Source organism: Nansenia antarctica (genome assembly GCF_963989245.1).
Source record: "Nansenia antarctica genome assembly, chromosome: 13".
In the NCBI taxonomy this organism is placed as follows: domain Eukaryota; kingdom Metazoa; phylum Chordata; class Actinopteri; order Argentiniformes; family Microstomatidae; genus Nansenia; species Nansenia antarctica.
Window position 1 is genome coordinate 12,978,421 of NC_137683.1, and position 16,922 is coordinate 12,995,342.

At 44.8% G+C, this 16,922-nt stretch overlaps 2 protein-coding genes across 2 annotated transcripts in view; one reads left to right on the plus strand and one right to left on the minus strand.

Moving 5' to 3' along the window:
* The window catches only part of wdr37 (WD repeat domain 37), a 27,487-nt gene extending 18,883 nt beyond the window's left edge, over nucleotides 1-8,604 (plus strand). The window contains exons 13-15 of the mRNA XM_080543850.1: nucleotides 4,064-4,198; nucleotides 4,828-4,942; nucleotides 6,805-8,604. Of these exons, the coding sequence (XP_080399976.1) occupies nucleotides 4,064-4,198; nucleotides 4,828-4,942; nucleotides 6,805-6,936 (382 nt within the window). The 3' untranslated portion in view covers nucleotides 6,937-8,604. The remainder of the gene's footprint in view (nucleotides 1-4,063; nucleotides 4,199-4,827; nucleotides 4,943-6,804) is intronic.
* A 4,219-nt stretch (nucleotides 8,605-12,823) lies between these two features.
* The window catches only part of adarb2 (adenosine deaminase RNA specific B2 (inactive)), a gene marked incomplete at both ends in the record, with an annotated part of 130,680 nt that continues 126,581 nt past the window's right edge, over nucleotides 12,824-16,922 (minus strand). The window contains 2 exon segments of the mRNA XM_080544278.1: nucleotides 12,824-13,000; nucleotides 16,234-16,415. Of these exon segments, the coding sequence (XP_080400404.1) occupies nucleotides 12,824-13,000; nucleotides 16,234-16,415 (359 nt within the window).

Sequence of the window (16,922 nt, forward strand, 5' to 3'; positions counted from 1 at the left end):
GGCAGCACAACACTACCATGACGCCTCCTTTAGGCTTTCAGGCCTATGAACAGTGGATAGGAATGTTCCAAAGGATTTAATAGACAGAAAACGAGGGCTTGAGGGAAGGAGTGGCTCGTTTGCGGTGTCTTCAGAGGCAATTAGAGCTAATCCACACTGACAGTGTGTGGTGGCAGTCAAAAGTGCACCATATTTAGCTGCTACGTCCCCTCCTCATAATTGCGGGAATAATAATGTACGTGAGTTAACAAGTAGGGAAGTGCAAATGAGAAGTGGCAGCAGACTTGCTTAACAAACGGGGCTGCCATGTCGCATTTGTGTGTGTGTGGGGGGGGTGTGTGTGTGTGTGTGTGTGTGTGTGTTCGCGCGCGCCTGCCTTCAGAGAAATATGCCAACACATGTGATTCTGCAGACATTGCGATTGTCTATGCAGTGTGAACGCAATGTCACCTTAAAGGCAGTATCACAATCAATCCAATCTTCTAAAAGGCATATCATAGAAACTTTGAACGAATAACATTTAAAAAAAAAAAACAACAACAAAAAATTGCTTTTTATAATTACCACATCATTTAAGGCAGACTCGCGATATGACATCCACATAACCAGCTCATCTAGAGTTGAGGGGGGATGAGGGGGGATGGCATCCCCCCCCTGAATTAAAAACAGTCAAAATCATCCCCCTTCTAAAACTGCCATCCCCCCTTTCCATCCCTTATGTCAGGGGTCGGCAATAGGCGGCCCGTGGGCCATTGCTGGCCCGTCACCAATAATATTTGGCCCAGCAGATTATTTTGAGAATCCACTTTTTATTTTTTATTTTTTTTATTTTTTTATAATAATATCGGACCGACAGTCCCACATATAGCGCCTATAATGTCCGAATAGAGAATCGAACTCCACCTGAATAATGCTTATTGTACTTGTATCCATGTTGAGAGTGAATGACACAGGGACAGACAATCAGGCAGCAAGGTGCACCGAAGCGCACTGACGCTGAACCCCTCAGAGTGAATCATAAGCAGGTGGACAACGCCTCACGGTGCTGAAATAGCCGACATACCGTGTGTGGTTTGAACAAAATAACACGAGCTCAGTAAGCCATTCAAACGTAATGTTTACGTATATGTGACTGCAACACACATATGAACAGTAACAACGCAAATTCTGTTTAATTTTCTGAAAAACATAGAAAACAAAATCGGCGCAAACAAAAAGCATCTCCCATCGGTCAGTATTTGCTTGATATCTGGTGATATTGACGTCACTTTAATCCACAGGCAGTTCTCAAGGTTTTTATGCATCCATCGATTCCTCTCGTGCGTCTTTATCGCATTCATTGACGAAAAGGACGACTCGCGTATAGAAAGGGAACATTGTGAGCACGGAAAATGTCTCTCACAACGGCTTTGCATTGATGAAACCAGGTAGGATGAACGTATAGTTCGCTGTCCATTCCTCTTTAAATGCCCTGTTTCCACCGTCAACTTTCCTCTTTAGACCTTTGGAGAGTGACATTATGTTTCTCTTGCTAGCAGGTTAAATGTTTGGCTAACTTCACCCGGCACGCAAACAACCAATCCAATAATAATAATGTGACCTTGTCTGGGAGGAGGGGGGAATAATTATCATAATGAAACTATGTTACATAATTATTAGAATAAGTTAGGCTACGCTACATCGTCAGTCCACACATTTATTATTCAAAAATATGGAAAAGTGTGAAACTACGTTTCAACGTTGTTGAGAATCACAACACAAACTCGCTAATCAAGCCAAAATACTGCAACATAATGGATTGGACAGCTACCTAGTTAACTAGAACACTACTTTACATTGTTAGCAGGTTCACAAAACAAGCTGTGTTAGTTGACTAGCGATGTGTACAGTCGAAAGAAAAGTCAAAGCATTAGAACGTGTCACATTTTTAAACAATCAATTACTTAAATTAGCCTTTGATTATGTTCGGGCCCGCCATCTAGTGGCTCAAAAAAAATTTGGCCCGAGGCCAAACCTAATTGCCGACCCCTGCCTTATGTCATTGTATCAATGAACGTGGTGTTACTGCTATTTCAACATTTAGTTTTGCACATATAGAGTCATATACTGTGGGCTAGGGGGGGGGGGGCACGCACACATGCAATGACATTCTTACCAAGTCACTGACACTGAAGTCACACTGACGCTGTGGGGATGCTAAAATTGTCCCCATTTGATAAAATCCACCATCACCCCCTGATTTTTCTTTTACAACTCGAGTACTGAGCATAAGCATGGTCTTTTATGATATCAATACGACAAACAGTGCTGTCACATCGCAAAGAAATAACAGTGCAAAAACCCCATCACCGTAGTTCCCAGGGTTAACCACACTGGTGGAGTGGGTGGCTAGCTCTCGTTAGCCTCTAACACCGTGTGTCCCAATCACTGATACCCCTTTATTACCCAGGGGGGCCTCCCTCCTTTCCCCGCCCGCCCGCCCACCCTTCCTTCCTTCCTCATAATGAGTCTCGACCTTGCTTGTCAGTACGCTCCGGAGACACAGAACATTGCAAAATGCTCCTCTAAGTTCTAATAGGACTTTAATCAGCCCTTTTAATCTATTATCTCCCCCTGTATTCCCCAGTGGGCAAGCAGCCCACAATGTCAAAAAGCGCATCACGCGATGTGGCTTTTAGATTTTTCCAAAACCTGCGCATGAGCAAACCCAGAGGCCGGCCAGTCATGTTAAGTATAGTCTCTCATCTCCTAACATGGCAGAGTTTATAAAGCTCCTAATTAAACCCTTAATATGATGTCAATTTAAATTAGCAGGGACTAGTGTTAGCGTGTGTGGCTAAGGCTGGGGATCCTGCTCATCTTAATCAGCAGCCAAGAACTGAACACCGAATCCAATCCTCCTTCGGCGGAACTCTGCCAATAAAAAAATAAAAAGAGCAGTAAGGAGGGCGGGGGGGGGGGGGGTGGTGACAGCGACTGACATTGTAAATTAGAAATATTAAAGTCTATTAAATGAACGGGCATGACCTCAGCGACGGAGGGGAGCGGAGCGGCTACGTCACGGCTGGGGAGAGATGCTGAGGAGAGCACTTTGGCCTTTTTAGCTCTCCTGACCCTCAGGAATGGTGACTTTCAGCATCCACCTCAGGGTGGTAACACTAGCCCCCAGGATGCTAACACTAGCCCCCAGGATGCTAACACTAGTCCCTAGGATGCTAACACTAGTCCCCAGGACGGTAACACTAGCCCTCAGGGTGGTAACACTAGCCCTCAGGGTGGTAACACTAGCCCCCAGGATGCTAACACTAGCCCCCAGGATGCTAACACTAGCCCTCAGGGTGGTAACACTAGCAGGATGCTAACACTAGCCCCCAGGATGCTAACACTAGCCCCCAGGATGCTAACACTAGCCCCCAGGGTGGCAACACTAGCCCCCAGGGTGGTAACACTAGCAGGATGCTAACACTAGCCCCCAGGATGCTAACACTAGCCCCCAGGGTGGTAACACTAGCCCCCAGGGTGGTAACACTAGCAGGATGCTAACACTAGCCCCCAGGGTGGTAACACTAGCCCCCAGGATGCTAACACCAGCCCCCAGGATGCTAACACTAGCCCCCAGGATGCTAACACTAAGAGGTCACTGAGAGGTCACTGAGTGCTGGGGGAGAGAGAGGATCTCCACTCTTGGGCTGTTTAACCCCTGCTGTTACATTATGAATAATTTCAACCCCCCCCACTCACTGTTCATATCATTCTCATTTATGAATGAGTGTTAGATGGCAGGGAGAGAACTCTCCTTAAGCTAAAATGACCTCACTTGCTCATGCTTATATCCACAGCTAAAAGTACCATTCAAATGTAGACTTTTTTGTTGAGAAAATGCTACCCTCGAGTATTAATAAATGTTGTGTTCATTTAGCGTATTAAACATCTAAATTCACTTCGGTTTTGTCTACGTCTCTCTCTCTCTCTCTCTCTCTCTGTCTCTCTCTCTCTGTCTCTCTCTCTCTCTGTCTCTCTCTCTCTCTGTCTCTCTCTCTGTCTCTCTCTCTGTCTCTCTCAGCACGGTGACGTCGGCCGTCTTCACCGTGGGAGACAACGTGGTGTCGGGGAGCGACGACCGCACCGTCAAGGTGTGGGACCTGAAGAACATGAGGTCGCCCATAGCGACCATCCGCACAGACTCAGCTGTGAACAGGTAAGAGGACGGAGCGGACGGGGTGAGATTCAGACGGTGAAGTCGCCACCAACCACCCCGCTAAATTGGCTTCCTCTGGATCACTGCTGACTGGATTTGACTAGTTTGTTTGTCGTGGCGAAGAAGTAGACCTCTGTAGTCGATTTTTGTCTACGAATTTGTAGTCTTCGCGTTCGTTAATGTGTCAAATACAAGGTTAATGTTTTTAGATAAAAAAATGTTTAGGAATGATTGTGATAACATGGCATTTCAGTGTATTATGTATGGTTTTAATGGAACATTTAAACAGGCCCTCAAAACCCACCTCTTCAAGCTCGCCTTCACCAGTTAAACCTCTCCCCCTCCCCTTCCCATGTGTCCCCAGCACTACCTTAATTAGGCCCCTATACTTTCTTTTATTTACCTTTTTTGTTTCTTTTTATTATTACTACTCAATCTTTTCAGTTTGTAAAGCGTCTTTGAGTGTCTAGAAAAGCGCTATATAAGTCTAATGTATTATTATTATTATTATTATAATGTCTGGGGGAATTGTAAAGACTGTAATGGGCACAAACTCTGTGTTTGTACCATAAAAGCACTAGCTCCAGGTCTCTCCCATGCCTAATTCCCCCCACTGTGTCAACTTGCAGGATAAGTGTCTCAGCCAACCAGAGAATCATCGCTCTTCCGCACGACAATCGTCAAGTCAGGCTGTTTGACATGACGGGAGCCAGACTGGCCAGACTCCCCCGGAGCAACAGACAGGTACACCCCCGCCCCCCGCTGAGACTCTGGGTGTAGGGGGCAGAGAGACACTGGGTGTAGGGGCCAGAGAGAGACACTGGGTGTAGGGGGCAGAGAGAGACACTGGGTGTAGGGGGCAGAGACACTGGGTGTAGGGGGGGCAGAGCTGAGACACTGGGTGTAGGGGGGGCAGAGAGACACTGGGTGTAGGGGGCAGAGAGACACTGGGTGTAGGGGGCAGAGAGACACTGGGTGTAGGGGGCAGAGACACTGGGTGTAGGGGGGGCAGAGCTGAGACACTGGGTGTAGGGGGGGCAGAGAGACACTGGGTGTAGGGGGCAGAGAGAGACTGGGTGTAGGGGGCAGAGAGACACTGGGTGTAGGGGGCAGAGAGACACTGGGTGTAGGGGGCAGAGAGACACTGGGTGTAGGGGGCAGAGCTGAGACACTGGGTGTAGGGGGCAGAGAGAGACACTGGGTGTAGGGGGCAGAGAGACACTGGGTGTAGGGGGCAGAGAGACACTGGGTGTAGGGGGCAGAGAGACCCTGGGTGTAGGGGGCAGAGAGACACTGGGTGTAGGGGGCAGAGAGACACTGGGTGTAGGGGGCAGAGCTGAGACACTGGGTGTAGGGGGCAGAGCTGAGACACTGGGTGTAGGGGGCAGAGAGACACTGGGTGTAGGGGGCAGAGAGACACTGGGTGTAGGGGGCAGAGAGAGACACTGGGTGTAGGGGGCAGAGAGAGACACTGGGTGTAGGGGGGGCAGAGAGAGACACTGGGTGTAGGGGGCAGAGAGAGACTGGGTGTAGGGGACAGAGAGACACTGGGTGTAGGGGGCAGAGCTGAGACACTGGGTGTAGGGGGGGCAGAGAGACACTGGGTGTAGGGGGCAGAGCTGAGACACTGGGTGTAGGGGGCAGAGAGACACTGGGTATAGGGGGCAGAGAGAGACACTGGGTATAGGGGGCAGAGAGAGACACTGGGTGTAGGGGGCAGAGAGAGACACTGGGTGTAGGGGGGGCAGAGAGACACTGGGTGTAGGGGGGGCAGAGCTGAGACACTGGGTTAAGGGGGGTACACAGCCCCTCTGAGACACTGGGTGACGTTAGAAGGTTCTATCTCCATTTTTGTCAACATTTTGTTTTTTACATAATCTGATCCATTAGGTGTTTATTAATGCCTGTGTGATGTTATTTTTAAAATGTAGACATTTTTGAGTTAGTAATTAATCAAATACAAAGGTTCCAAAACATAATGGAATGTAAAAACTTTGACTCTGAACTACCCTAAACGGAGATAGAACCTTATAATTCTAAGCTCACGACTGGGTGTAGGGGGCAGAGAGTGGGAAGGGAGTGGGAATAGAGGGATGAGGAAGACGGAGAGAGAGGGAGAGAGAGTGTGAGATACAGTAGACGGATAGATTGAGAATCTCTCTCCACCTGTCACCAAAGCGCTCACGTGTGCAGAGCGCTGACACCGCCTCTGTGTTTACGGCCATTAACACTGTTGATGTGGAAATCAACTACTGCACACGGGAGGTCAGAAGGTTGTCCTTGAGTAGCTAGAGCCTCGAGGACGGTGAGGATGGCTGTGTGCGGATGTTGAGTTGTTTGCGTGCGTGCGTGTGTGTGTGTGTGTGTGTGTGTGTGTGTGCGTGCGCGCGTGTGTGTGTAGTGTAAAGATAATGTAAGGTGTGATGTACATTAATTGTGGTCTGTTTGCATGCTTTACTATGCCATTTGTCTTCAAGTTGTGTGTGTGTGTGTGTGTCTGTGTCTGTCTCTGTCTCTGTCTGTGTCTGTGTCTGTGTGTGTGTGTGTGTGTGTGTGTGTGTGTGTGTGTGTGTGTGTGTGCGTGCGTGCATGCGCACATTTTCCAGGGGCATCGGCGCATGGTGTGCTGCTCAGCGTGGAACGAGGAGAACCAGTCATGTAACCTGTTCACCTGCGGCTTCGACCGGCAGGCCATCGGCTGGAGCATCAACATCCCCGCGCTGCTGCAGGAGAAGTGATGTCGCTGACACACACACACACTCACACACACACGTACGTTCACACACGCTAGGCTGCAGTCTAGGGGGTTGGCACACTGTATCTGATGAACATTCTCACCATTCCATACGTTCTTTGCATGGATTGTCTAGATTTCCGTCTGCATGGATTATGAATACGTTGGTTTGTTTCAAAGAGAGAAAGGAGAAAGGATGGTGTAAGTTGTAGCCTGTTTGGTTTTACATGGAGCCCTCGTTAGTGTCACATTTTACCTTTTTAAATCACAGCGTCCATTGTACAGGTTTTTTTTCCGTTTTTTATGATTGGTATTTTGTGTCATTCTTGCTTCCAGGACAACTCTGCCTTGCTCTGTCTTCACTGTTACACATCCTCTATGTGAGTGGTGGTTTGGCAATAAGGGAAATGTACTCATATATTTGGAGGGGAAAGAAAGTTCCCTCGTTCCCTGAAATGGGAATTGTCCAATTGTCCAATTGTCCCTGGCTGTAGGTAAAAACACACTGATATGGTCCTCTTACCTTGTTTACTGTACATAGAGCTCAATGAATGTCCCCACATCAGTTGAAAGTGTTCAAACCCCATATACACACTGTTACTGTATCGTATCTCTGCTGTTGAATATTTAACTGTAACATTAACTCTAATGGTGAAGCCACAAAATCTCTTGATTCCACAGAAAATAACTTGTCCAGTGTGAGTTATAATGAGTGTTTTACACTGTGCAATATAACCCGACCTTAGTAACTGTATTCCATTTTATGAAGTGCTCTTTGTCTAAACATATAGCTCACAGTCTCGTAAGCTGTCATACTGTAGTGTTCATCGTTATTAATTATACAGGTCATCAGCTCATGGATATTTGACATGAAATGTCACTAAATGTCTTGATTACTGTGTTTAAGGTTACTGTGTAAGGTTGATTACTATGTTTCAAGTTACTGTGTCCATCATTGTCTACTGCACCGTTTTCCTGCTTGCTGCCTTACCTATGACATTTTACACACACACTTCCATTTCGTAATGTATAAGGGATATACAACGGCTTATTTAGTTAAGAAACTGCACAATGAAATGACTTCTTAACATGAAGTTGTTCGTAACAGTTGTGTACAGTATTTCAATAGGAGGTAGTTAGTTTATATTCAATACTTTTTGGAAATGTCAATAACATAATATCGCAAACTAGAAGTCATGAAGCTAAACGTCTGTTGATAAAATAATTTGTAAATCCCTTATCAATATAATGTTACCTTAATGTTAAGTGTTGCCTTTTCGTGTTTTCCGGTAACTCAAATAAAATCAGAATTCATTCTGAATGTTAAAGTTTATTAATGCATTAGATAATGCCTATTAGACAAATGCCTTACAACTTTTGGTGTCAGAATATCAAATCACTCATGCAAATAAAATGACTTGCTTTTGCGCATAGCTCAGATTTCAGCATTGTACTACTTTCTTATTCATGGAGGTCTGTGTCACTCTGACTATCAGAATTATATTTAATCTCCGGCAAGAAAGGCTGGTCGGAGATTCCTTATGGATGAATTATAACTTGAAGGAATATCAGATATTTATGAGAAAGTACTGTAGAATATGATTTTTGATATTTTGAACTGTGATGTAAGATTGAAAAAGTCCCCGATCAGCATGGCTTTACTGTAGGGAACATTCACCTCAAACCTCATTACTTTATCTGTATTGCATAGTGTATTTTTTTTGTCAGAAGTAATTCCGCACAGATGCTTAAAAATTCAATAAAAGGGGTGATTCCTTTTCCATTCATTCAAGTGTCTCTTTTACCTCAATATGAATATATTTGACCAGATGTATTTCTTCTTGCTAAATTAATTTGAATGCTAATTTAATTCATTTGAATAATGATATTCCTGATAATGACAGAATGAGTGGACATGTTATCCAGGACAAGGATTATGTTTATAAATAGTACATCATAGTAAGTATTTTATAGCACCAGCTAATATGGTGCTGAAGAGGTATAAATCATAAAAAAGCCTTCAGATATGATCAATTATGCACAACTGGTAGTACAGTGTAAAAGTAATTTCATACCCTACATTTCTGACTCAGTATCGTCTCTGAATCTGGTTAATGATTGGACAAGAAAATATAAATAAAGGTCAGCCATTCAAGTTGAAGACAATTGCAGTAAATACAAATACACATTATTTTTTCGATTTCATGGAGCTTCTGGATGGCAACGGTCCAGCATGTGGTGGTGACGTCCGCTGCCATGTCTAATAGACCCAGACGCAGGGAGGATGAGGAGCCAATGAGGCAGGGCTGGAGCGCTGGGGAGGGTCTGGCTGTGTCACACCATCTCCTTCTAACACGCCACAGAGTGGAGATGACAACTGGTCAGAGATGCATTATGGGTCACACAGATACGGGTTGGTCACTTCCTCCATAGTAAGAATGTCACTTCTTGGAATCAAGTGATTGATGGAATCAAGATTCTTAACTATGTCAGACAGCTTTGGTCTGCCTTTGATGACATGATGTATGATTTCAAGACAATTTGAAACTGTGTATGCATCGATTTTTGAGATTTTAAGTTTACAAACCCTACTCCAAATCTCATCAGCAGTAGCCTATAGTAACAAATAATATCAATGTATAAAATAGCTGTCTTTTGTCCTATCTATGAACAGCGTTGGTGAAGGACTATTTAACTTGTCCAGGTGAGGAGGCTGCACCCAGGGCAGTCTATCTATCTAGTCTATCTCATGTCTATTAGATTACAGTTGGATGTCCGTGACCAGCCAGTGGAGCAAATTGTCAATTATGATGTTTATTGTAGTGCAGACAGGAGACTCTCCAAGCCCTGAGGGGAATTGTGCTGAGAAGGCAACCCTCACAATGCTCTTCCTCTCAGCTCATTTGGTGGCTCCCCTGGTTGACACCTGCCACCGTGGCTGAGAGATAACCATGTTCACATGGATTTCCTTAGGGGAAGAGACTGATATGTGGGATGCTTCAGTGGAAGAGGTTATGAAAACGACAGTCTTTATTTCACTGTGCATAGCAGACAGGGGCCTATGTTGACAGTCATAACTTGACTGATATGTTGAGTGTCCAATGATTGAACATACGAGGAGTATGCACACAGTTATTAGTATCTGTTATTATGTCGTGTTCATTTTTAAACATTTGTGCCTTTTAACAAATGTAATGATGAGAACGTGGATATCAATTGATGTGTGGTCACACGAGGCAAAACACTATTAAGTGTGAAGAATGACGTTAATTCACTCATTGATGGAAGCTGCACACCGTATCATCATCATCACAAATAACCAATACAAACAGATAAAATTACCAGATTTTCTGATTTTATTCACATATACAAACATCCACTTTTAAGGTATTACTGAAGTGCAATGTACAGACCTTAGCAGCATGTATTCATATACTTAAATGTACATCTTAATTAGACATTTCTTCATCATCATCTCCATACCTTTTTTTTGTTTTTACAATTTTTACAAATGTACAGTCGTTGATACAATATTGCCATTCAGTCATGCCTTACTGTTAATATCTGTCAAAATAATCTGTTAATTTGTTTTCAAGGGTTTTTTGACAAGGAATACATTTTTCTATTTGTGAAAAAGCACACAACTATGAAACAGGTGGTAAAACTATAATATCACAAGCTTCTAGGAACATTTCCCTCAACATTGAGAATGAAACGAACAGGAAAACAATAGAGTATGTACACGATGACATTCCAGGGGGGATGCTTGTGACAATTATGCCCATTATGTTTTTATCATTCCACATAATGTCCTATGTATGACATGCATTTCTATAGTTGTTTGTGATTAGTAACAAACTAGATTTTACAAGCACACACAGTGATCCCTTTATAAAAGAGCTCAATTCATTTTCTATAGGATTAATGAGGACGTTTGACTAAAACGTAGAAATCGGTCATGGGAGACAACTTGGAGACGGTTAACGTGTAACATGAAGTCGTCCCACCTATCCTTGGCATTGAGCAGTACCAATAGTTACTTACTTCTTTACAGTAGTATGGTTTTCCAGGGGTCTGATTCAAAACAAAGTCTGACTACAATGGATTCTGACACCTACTGTGGGTGACAGTCCCTCCCACTCTCCAACACACTGGTTCAGCATAAAAAAGATGATGAAAATGATGATGATGACACATGTGCTTGTCAGGTGGAACAGTCTAGCAGTGAAGTGTGTGCGATAGTGATTCCGTTAGCCTACCTGCCCAATGGACCATACACTGCCAAAATGGGATTTGAGGGAGAGAAGGAGATGAAAAAAACAAAACAAAACAATAACATAGAATGTGGACCACTAGGTGTCACTGTAACTGTTACTATCGGACTAAACTGTCCCTGCCAGGAAGGTGTTATAATGTGTTGGGAAGACCAACAACATGGTATAGCTGAGAACATATCTATTTATACATTCAAACATCACACATGTAAATAATAATAATAATAATAATAATACAAAATATTGCACTGATTATATGAAACTAATTAGATTTCACCTTTAACACTGAAACAAAATCATATTGTCAAGATAGCATGAGGAGAAAAGTGACATTTGAAAATGAACAACAACACAAAAGTAGGAGATTAACATGCACAACCGTGGTCAGGTAAGAGTATTCTAATGGTTACAACACGTGATAGTCTGTGGATCAGGTGCTATTGTGCGGGGGGGGGGGGGGGGCAGACTGTGGCTTAGGTATGGGCATTTTATGGGCATACAAGTGGGGAAAAAGGTCCCTAGTTACTACTTAGCACTTGGGGTTTTACGTAGTGGGGGGGCTAGGAACCAGCGCTGCTCCACTACAAAACCACTAGCCTGGCACGATGGTCACAACCCTATTACACAACCTCCAAATGAACACAGCTAACAGGTCACACTCACAACTCTCCTCTTCTGTGGGGGGGACCAAGTGCAGGCACAGCCAGAGAGCTGAAAGAAAGGCTACAGAGCAAAAGTAGGGGACTTAAATACAGTATGAGCGTAAACGCAAGGTAAGGAGAGGTATTTAAGAAGCAAAGCTGCCCCGTCTGAAAGGGAAGCTGGGGGTGGGCTAATGGCAGCGGTTACACTATGTTGCTCTGTCACTACGTGCCAAAGATGGCAGGAAAAGAAGGTTGAATTCTGGTGGTTGCACTGTCAACCCTGCTCTCGATTCTGTGAGTTGTGTGCAAGAGTAAGAGAGAGTACGAGAGAGAGGGAAAGAGAAGGATAATATCAACATTTGCGAGAGGAAAGAGGGAGAGAAGGGAAGGGAAACATATATGAGAAGAGAGAGAAGAAGGGGGGGTAGATAGTTCAATAGTTGAGTCGGAGACACGGAGTGAAAGATAGGTGGGGGGAGAGGCCGAGACTAAAGGGGGTGGCTATATTGTGAGTTGTCGGGGGGTTCTCTGTGGTCCCTCTCTCTCTCCCTCTCTCTCTCTGTCACGCATCACTCTGACAGCCGCTGTAATTGGACGGCCCTGTCCTCCGTCGTGCTGCCGAAACTCTGCAGGGGCCTCGCCGCCCGGAAATGGCTGATGACAAGATAGCTGCTGCCTTTCACTTTGGCCAAGGTTATCCTGCTCCGCCGTGACAACCAGAGGGAGAGAGGGGGGGGGATGGGAGATAGGGAGAGGGGAGGGAAGTTAGGGATAGGTCCCATCGAAGCCACTTTTTAGTTTCTTTCCTCGTTGTTTCCCAACATTACGGGTCGACAATGGTAGCGGCTCTCGCCGAGGAGGTTAAAGGGAGGGTCTGGAGCCCCCCCAAAACCAGCTGCCACCAGCTATGCCCACGTACACACACAGACTCACACACACACACACAACTTTCTTTCACCCCCCCTCTGGGCTTTTAGTCCGACAGCAGGAAATGCTCCTGCTCGGGAGGTTTCTTCACCCAGGACCCCAGGCCCGTCTCCTGTAGCGATTTGAACCACTGCTGTTTGACAGTCTGGTAGCAGCACGCCGCCATCTTGGCCTCACAGTACATCAGGGGCTTGTCCATAGGGCTGGATGCATGGATACTCAACTGGGAGAGAGAGAGAGAGAGAGAGAGAGAGAGAGAGAGAGAGAGAGAGAGAGAGAGAGAGAGAGAGAGAGAGAGAGAGAGAGAGAGAGAGAGAGAGAGAGAGAGAGAGAGAGAAAGGGGGGGGGGGGACAGAGAGAGGGGGAGAGAGAGAGAGAGAGAGGGAGAGACAGAGAGAGAGGGGGGGGGTGAGGGGGGGGACAGAGAGAGGGGGAGAGAGAGAGACGGAGAGAGAGAAAGAGAGAGAGAGGGAGAGAGAGAGACAGGGAGAGAGAGAGGGAGAGACAGAGAGAGAGAAAGAGAGAGGGAGAGAGAGACAGAGAGAGAGAGAAAGACAGAGAGAGAGGGAGAGAGAAAGACAGAGAGAGAGAGACAGAGAGAGAGAAAGACAGAGAGAGAGAAAGAGAGAGAAAGACAGAGAGAGAGAAAGACAGAGAGAAAGACAGAGAGAGAGAAAGACAGAGAGAGAGAGAAAGACAGAGAGAGAGAAAGACAGAGAGAGAGAGAGAGAGAGAGAAAGACAGAGAGAGAAAAAGACAGAGAGAGAAAGACAGAGAGAGAGAGAGAGAGAAAGACAGAGAGAGAGGGAGACAGAGAGAGAGAGGGAGAGCAAAACAAAACGAATGAGGCGGCACAAACGGGGAACTTCAACAGCTGTGTAATCTCCCCATTTAAATTTCACAAGCAATTGAACATTCTCTGTGCTTTTGTGCATTTCCTTTGTTGCAGTGCGAAAGAAGAGAGGCAGCAGATGAGGGGACGCGCGGAAAAGTTTATTTGGAGATGAGTGTGTGTGCTCTTGCATGCCTCACTGTGCACAGGGAGCACTTTCCGTGGGAGGCTCCTCAAGTGCTTCTCCAAATAATTATGGTTTTATAGTCATTATCATTTAACTGCCGCCATTTGCTGTTGCAGGCAATATCTGTTACATACAGTTTCATAATGAAAATTAAACTGCACTTTGTGTTTGTGTCTGTAAAAGAATAAGGCTTCTTCAGCACCAGTGAGCTGCATAGCAGCAGCAGCTGTTGCTGGACACACTCGTCACACACGCTGAAGGAAAGTGGTTTCGTGCTTTTCACCTGAAGACGGGGTTGCTTTTAGGGACTGATTGCAATTCACAAAGGGAGAAGATCAGACCTTTGAATAGGAGAATGGATCACCTCCCTCAAGCAAGACATGTTTTCACATAACCCTCACCGAACGCTTGAGACTAAAATCGTGACGTTAGAATTATAAGGTTCTATCTCCATTTTTGTCAAAATTGAGTTTTTTACATAATCTGATCCATTAGGTGTTTATTAATGCCTGTGTGGTGTTATTTTTAAAATGTTGACATTTTTGAGTTGGTAATTCATAAAATACAAAGGTTCCATCTCACAAAACATAATGGAATGTAAAAACTTTGACGCTCAATATCTCTGAACTACCCTAATCGGAGATAGAACCTTATAATTCTAAGCTCACAAAATGTTCCCCTCCCTGGACAAAAAAGATTAAAAACATAAAGTAGATGTCTAGCCTATGTTTACCCTCATTCCTAGGATGAGACAACCTTTTAGGCTGATCAACACTGACCCAACAGCAGTGGCATTTAACTAGCTATCTATCTATTTCAAAAAGCAAAATGTATTGTTTAGTAAATACATACATAAAGCACATTTCAGTATCAGTGCTGCAGTTGTGAATTTTTATCAGCAAATCAACAGCATAGCATAGGCCTACTCTGATTAAGGCCTGGACTACACGTATATGGATATTTTTCTAAACGCTAATTTTTGTTGTACAATTGGGCCTCTCAACCATACGAACACAGCGTTTTCACTCACATAAACGGAGATTTCTAAACGGATAAAAAAGTGAAGAAATAAAAAAATATCCGATTGAGTGGATCAGTGTGATTATGTTAAACGTAGCTGGTGTTGATGCAATGACGTCAAGCGTCAAGCGTCAAGTGTCAAGCCGTTCACACATGTGCATTGAAGCAAAACGGTTGTCAACAGCAACAATGGACCGGGTTATGTATGTGTGCTTGGCACTTTTAGGTCTTCATAGCTTTGTATTGTAATGTGACATTAAGCACCAACTCAACTTCATCGTCGGTCCACCCAAAATAATCCGTTTTTGCATTCTTCTTGGTCGCCATAACTTGCTTTTCTGTCTGTTTTGTACTTTTCTTTTCTGTCTGTTTCAAAGAGTTTGGTCTGTTTACGTTTTGAGTCACCGCCGCCGTTTGATTACAACTGACTGCGCATGCCCATAACATTCTTCTACGGTATTTGACATTTTGCTTATCGCCACCTACTGGCCTGGCATGGCATTGCAGGCTTTAGGGGCGATCGTGTTCAGTTTGGGCTTTTCGTATGGACAGAGATATTTTTGTGGTGTGGACAGAGTTTTTATTTTAAACGAGGACGAAAATTATCCGCTTAAAAAAATATCCATATACGTGTAGTCCAGGCCTGAGTGTTCATAGACAACATGGCAATACAAGTCCACCCTCTGATACGCCGGAACATGCCAGATGGACAGAGAACTAAATCAATGGTGAGCTAGGAAAGAGCCAAAACTATCCTAAAACTGTCGTTCGTTATATCGAAATGGTTATTCAGTATTTCGTGATATGCAACAAAAAAAAAATCACGTTTTCGTGATTTGCTCTTCTTTTTTTAGCCTGTCTCCTACACAGAAAAACTGTAAAACAGCTTTATACTATCTTGTATGTGATTTGGAAAATGTAAGGATACTGGGTGGTAGAACGCACATATCTAGGAAAAGTCATGAAAGGAGGGTCCTGAAATTTGATCGAGTGCAAATATATAATTTTCTTTTACTCACAGGGGTCTCCGTGACCCCTCACGGCTCTTCTAGTGTTAAGCTGAGCAGAGGTGTGTGTGTGTATGTGTGTGTGTGTGTGTGTGTGTGTGTGTGTGTGTGTGTGTGTGTGTGTGCGTGTCGCTACTTGTAACCATGACAAACGCGGTGGAGGTTTTCTACCTACTCTAAATAATCAGTTACCTACAGAACTAAGAATAACAAAGGAGTCCTCTGGCCAGTTTTTCTCTCTGATAGTGAGAGGGCCTCGGTCTGTTTGCTATGACACCCACACATAATATATGTGTGTCTCATAGCAAACAAACAGACACTACAACATACTGTCACTAGACACTACTAGAACAGTAACAGACACTATTAGAACAGTATGTTGTCGAGTGCTTTAGCCAGTCAGAGCTCACCTTGCGGTACAGTTTGGCCCAGCGTGTAAAAAGGGTGTGCTTGCAAAGCCGAGAGGGCATCCCAGAATCCCTTTTCCTCCCCGTGGCCGTGTTAACGACCTCCAGCTGGCCGTCCCCGGCCGTCCAGTTCACACTGACACACTGGGACTTCCCTGGCTGGGGACACTCGCTGCTGCTCAGACCTTGGGACACACGGGGACAGAAGAACGAGATCTCGTTGAGGGCTGCCGCGCTAAAATAAAACCAGTACAGGTTATCTGGATGGAACTGAAACAGATAAAGGACGACGGAGCTTGCGCTTGTTCACGGCACTGGGTTTGCTCCCCCCCCGAATTGTCAAAATGTCCTTTTAACCGTGCTTTCACCTTTTGTTGTTTACTCCCCTTTAGCTACAGAACAGACGCAACGTTTGCAATGGTGCAAAAGCTTAGTCAAGCTGGCGCTAAACGTCCAGTAATGTTGTATGCAGTTCTGTATCGCTAGGAAACTCTCAGAAATACTAGGTGCTGGAGAGAGAGAGAGAGAGAGAGAGAGAGAGAGAGAGAGAGAGAGAGAGAGAGAGAGAGAGAGAGAGAGAGAGAGAGAGAGAGAGAGAGAGAATGAGGGGGGCTAGGTTACCACACCACACCACAATTGACTCTGAATCAGAGTCTATCTTCTCCAATATGCTTCCTGTAGAACACGCTAGC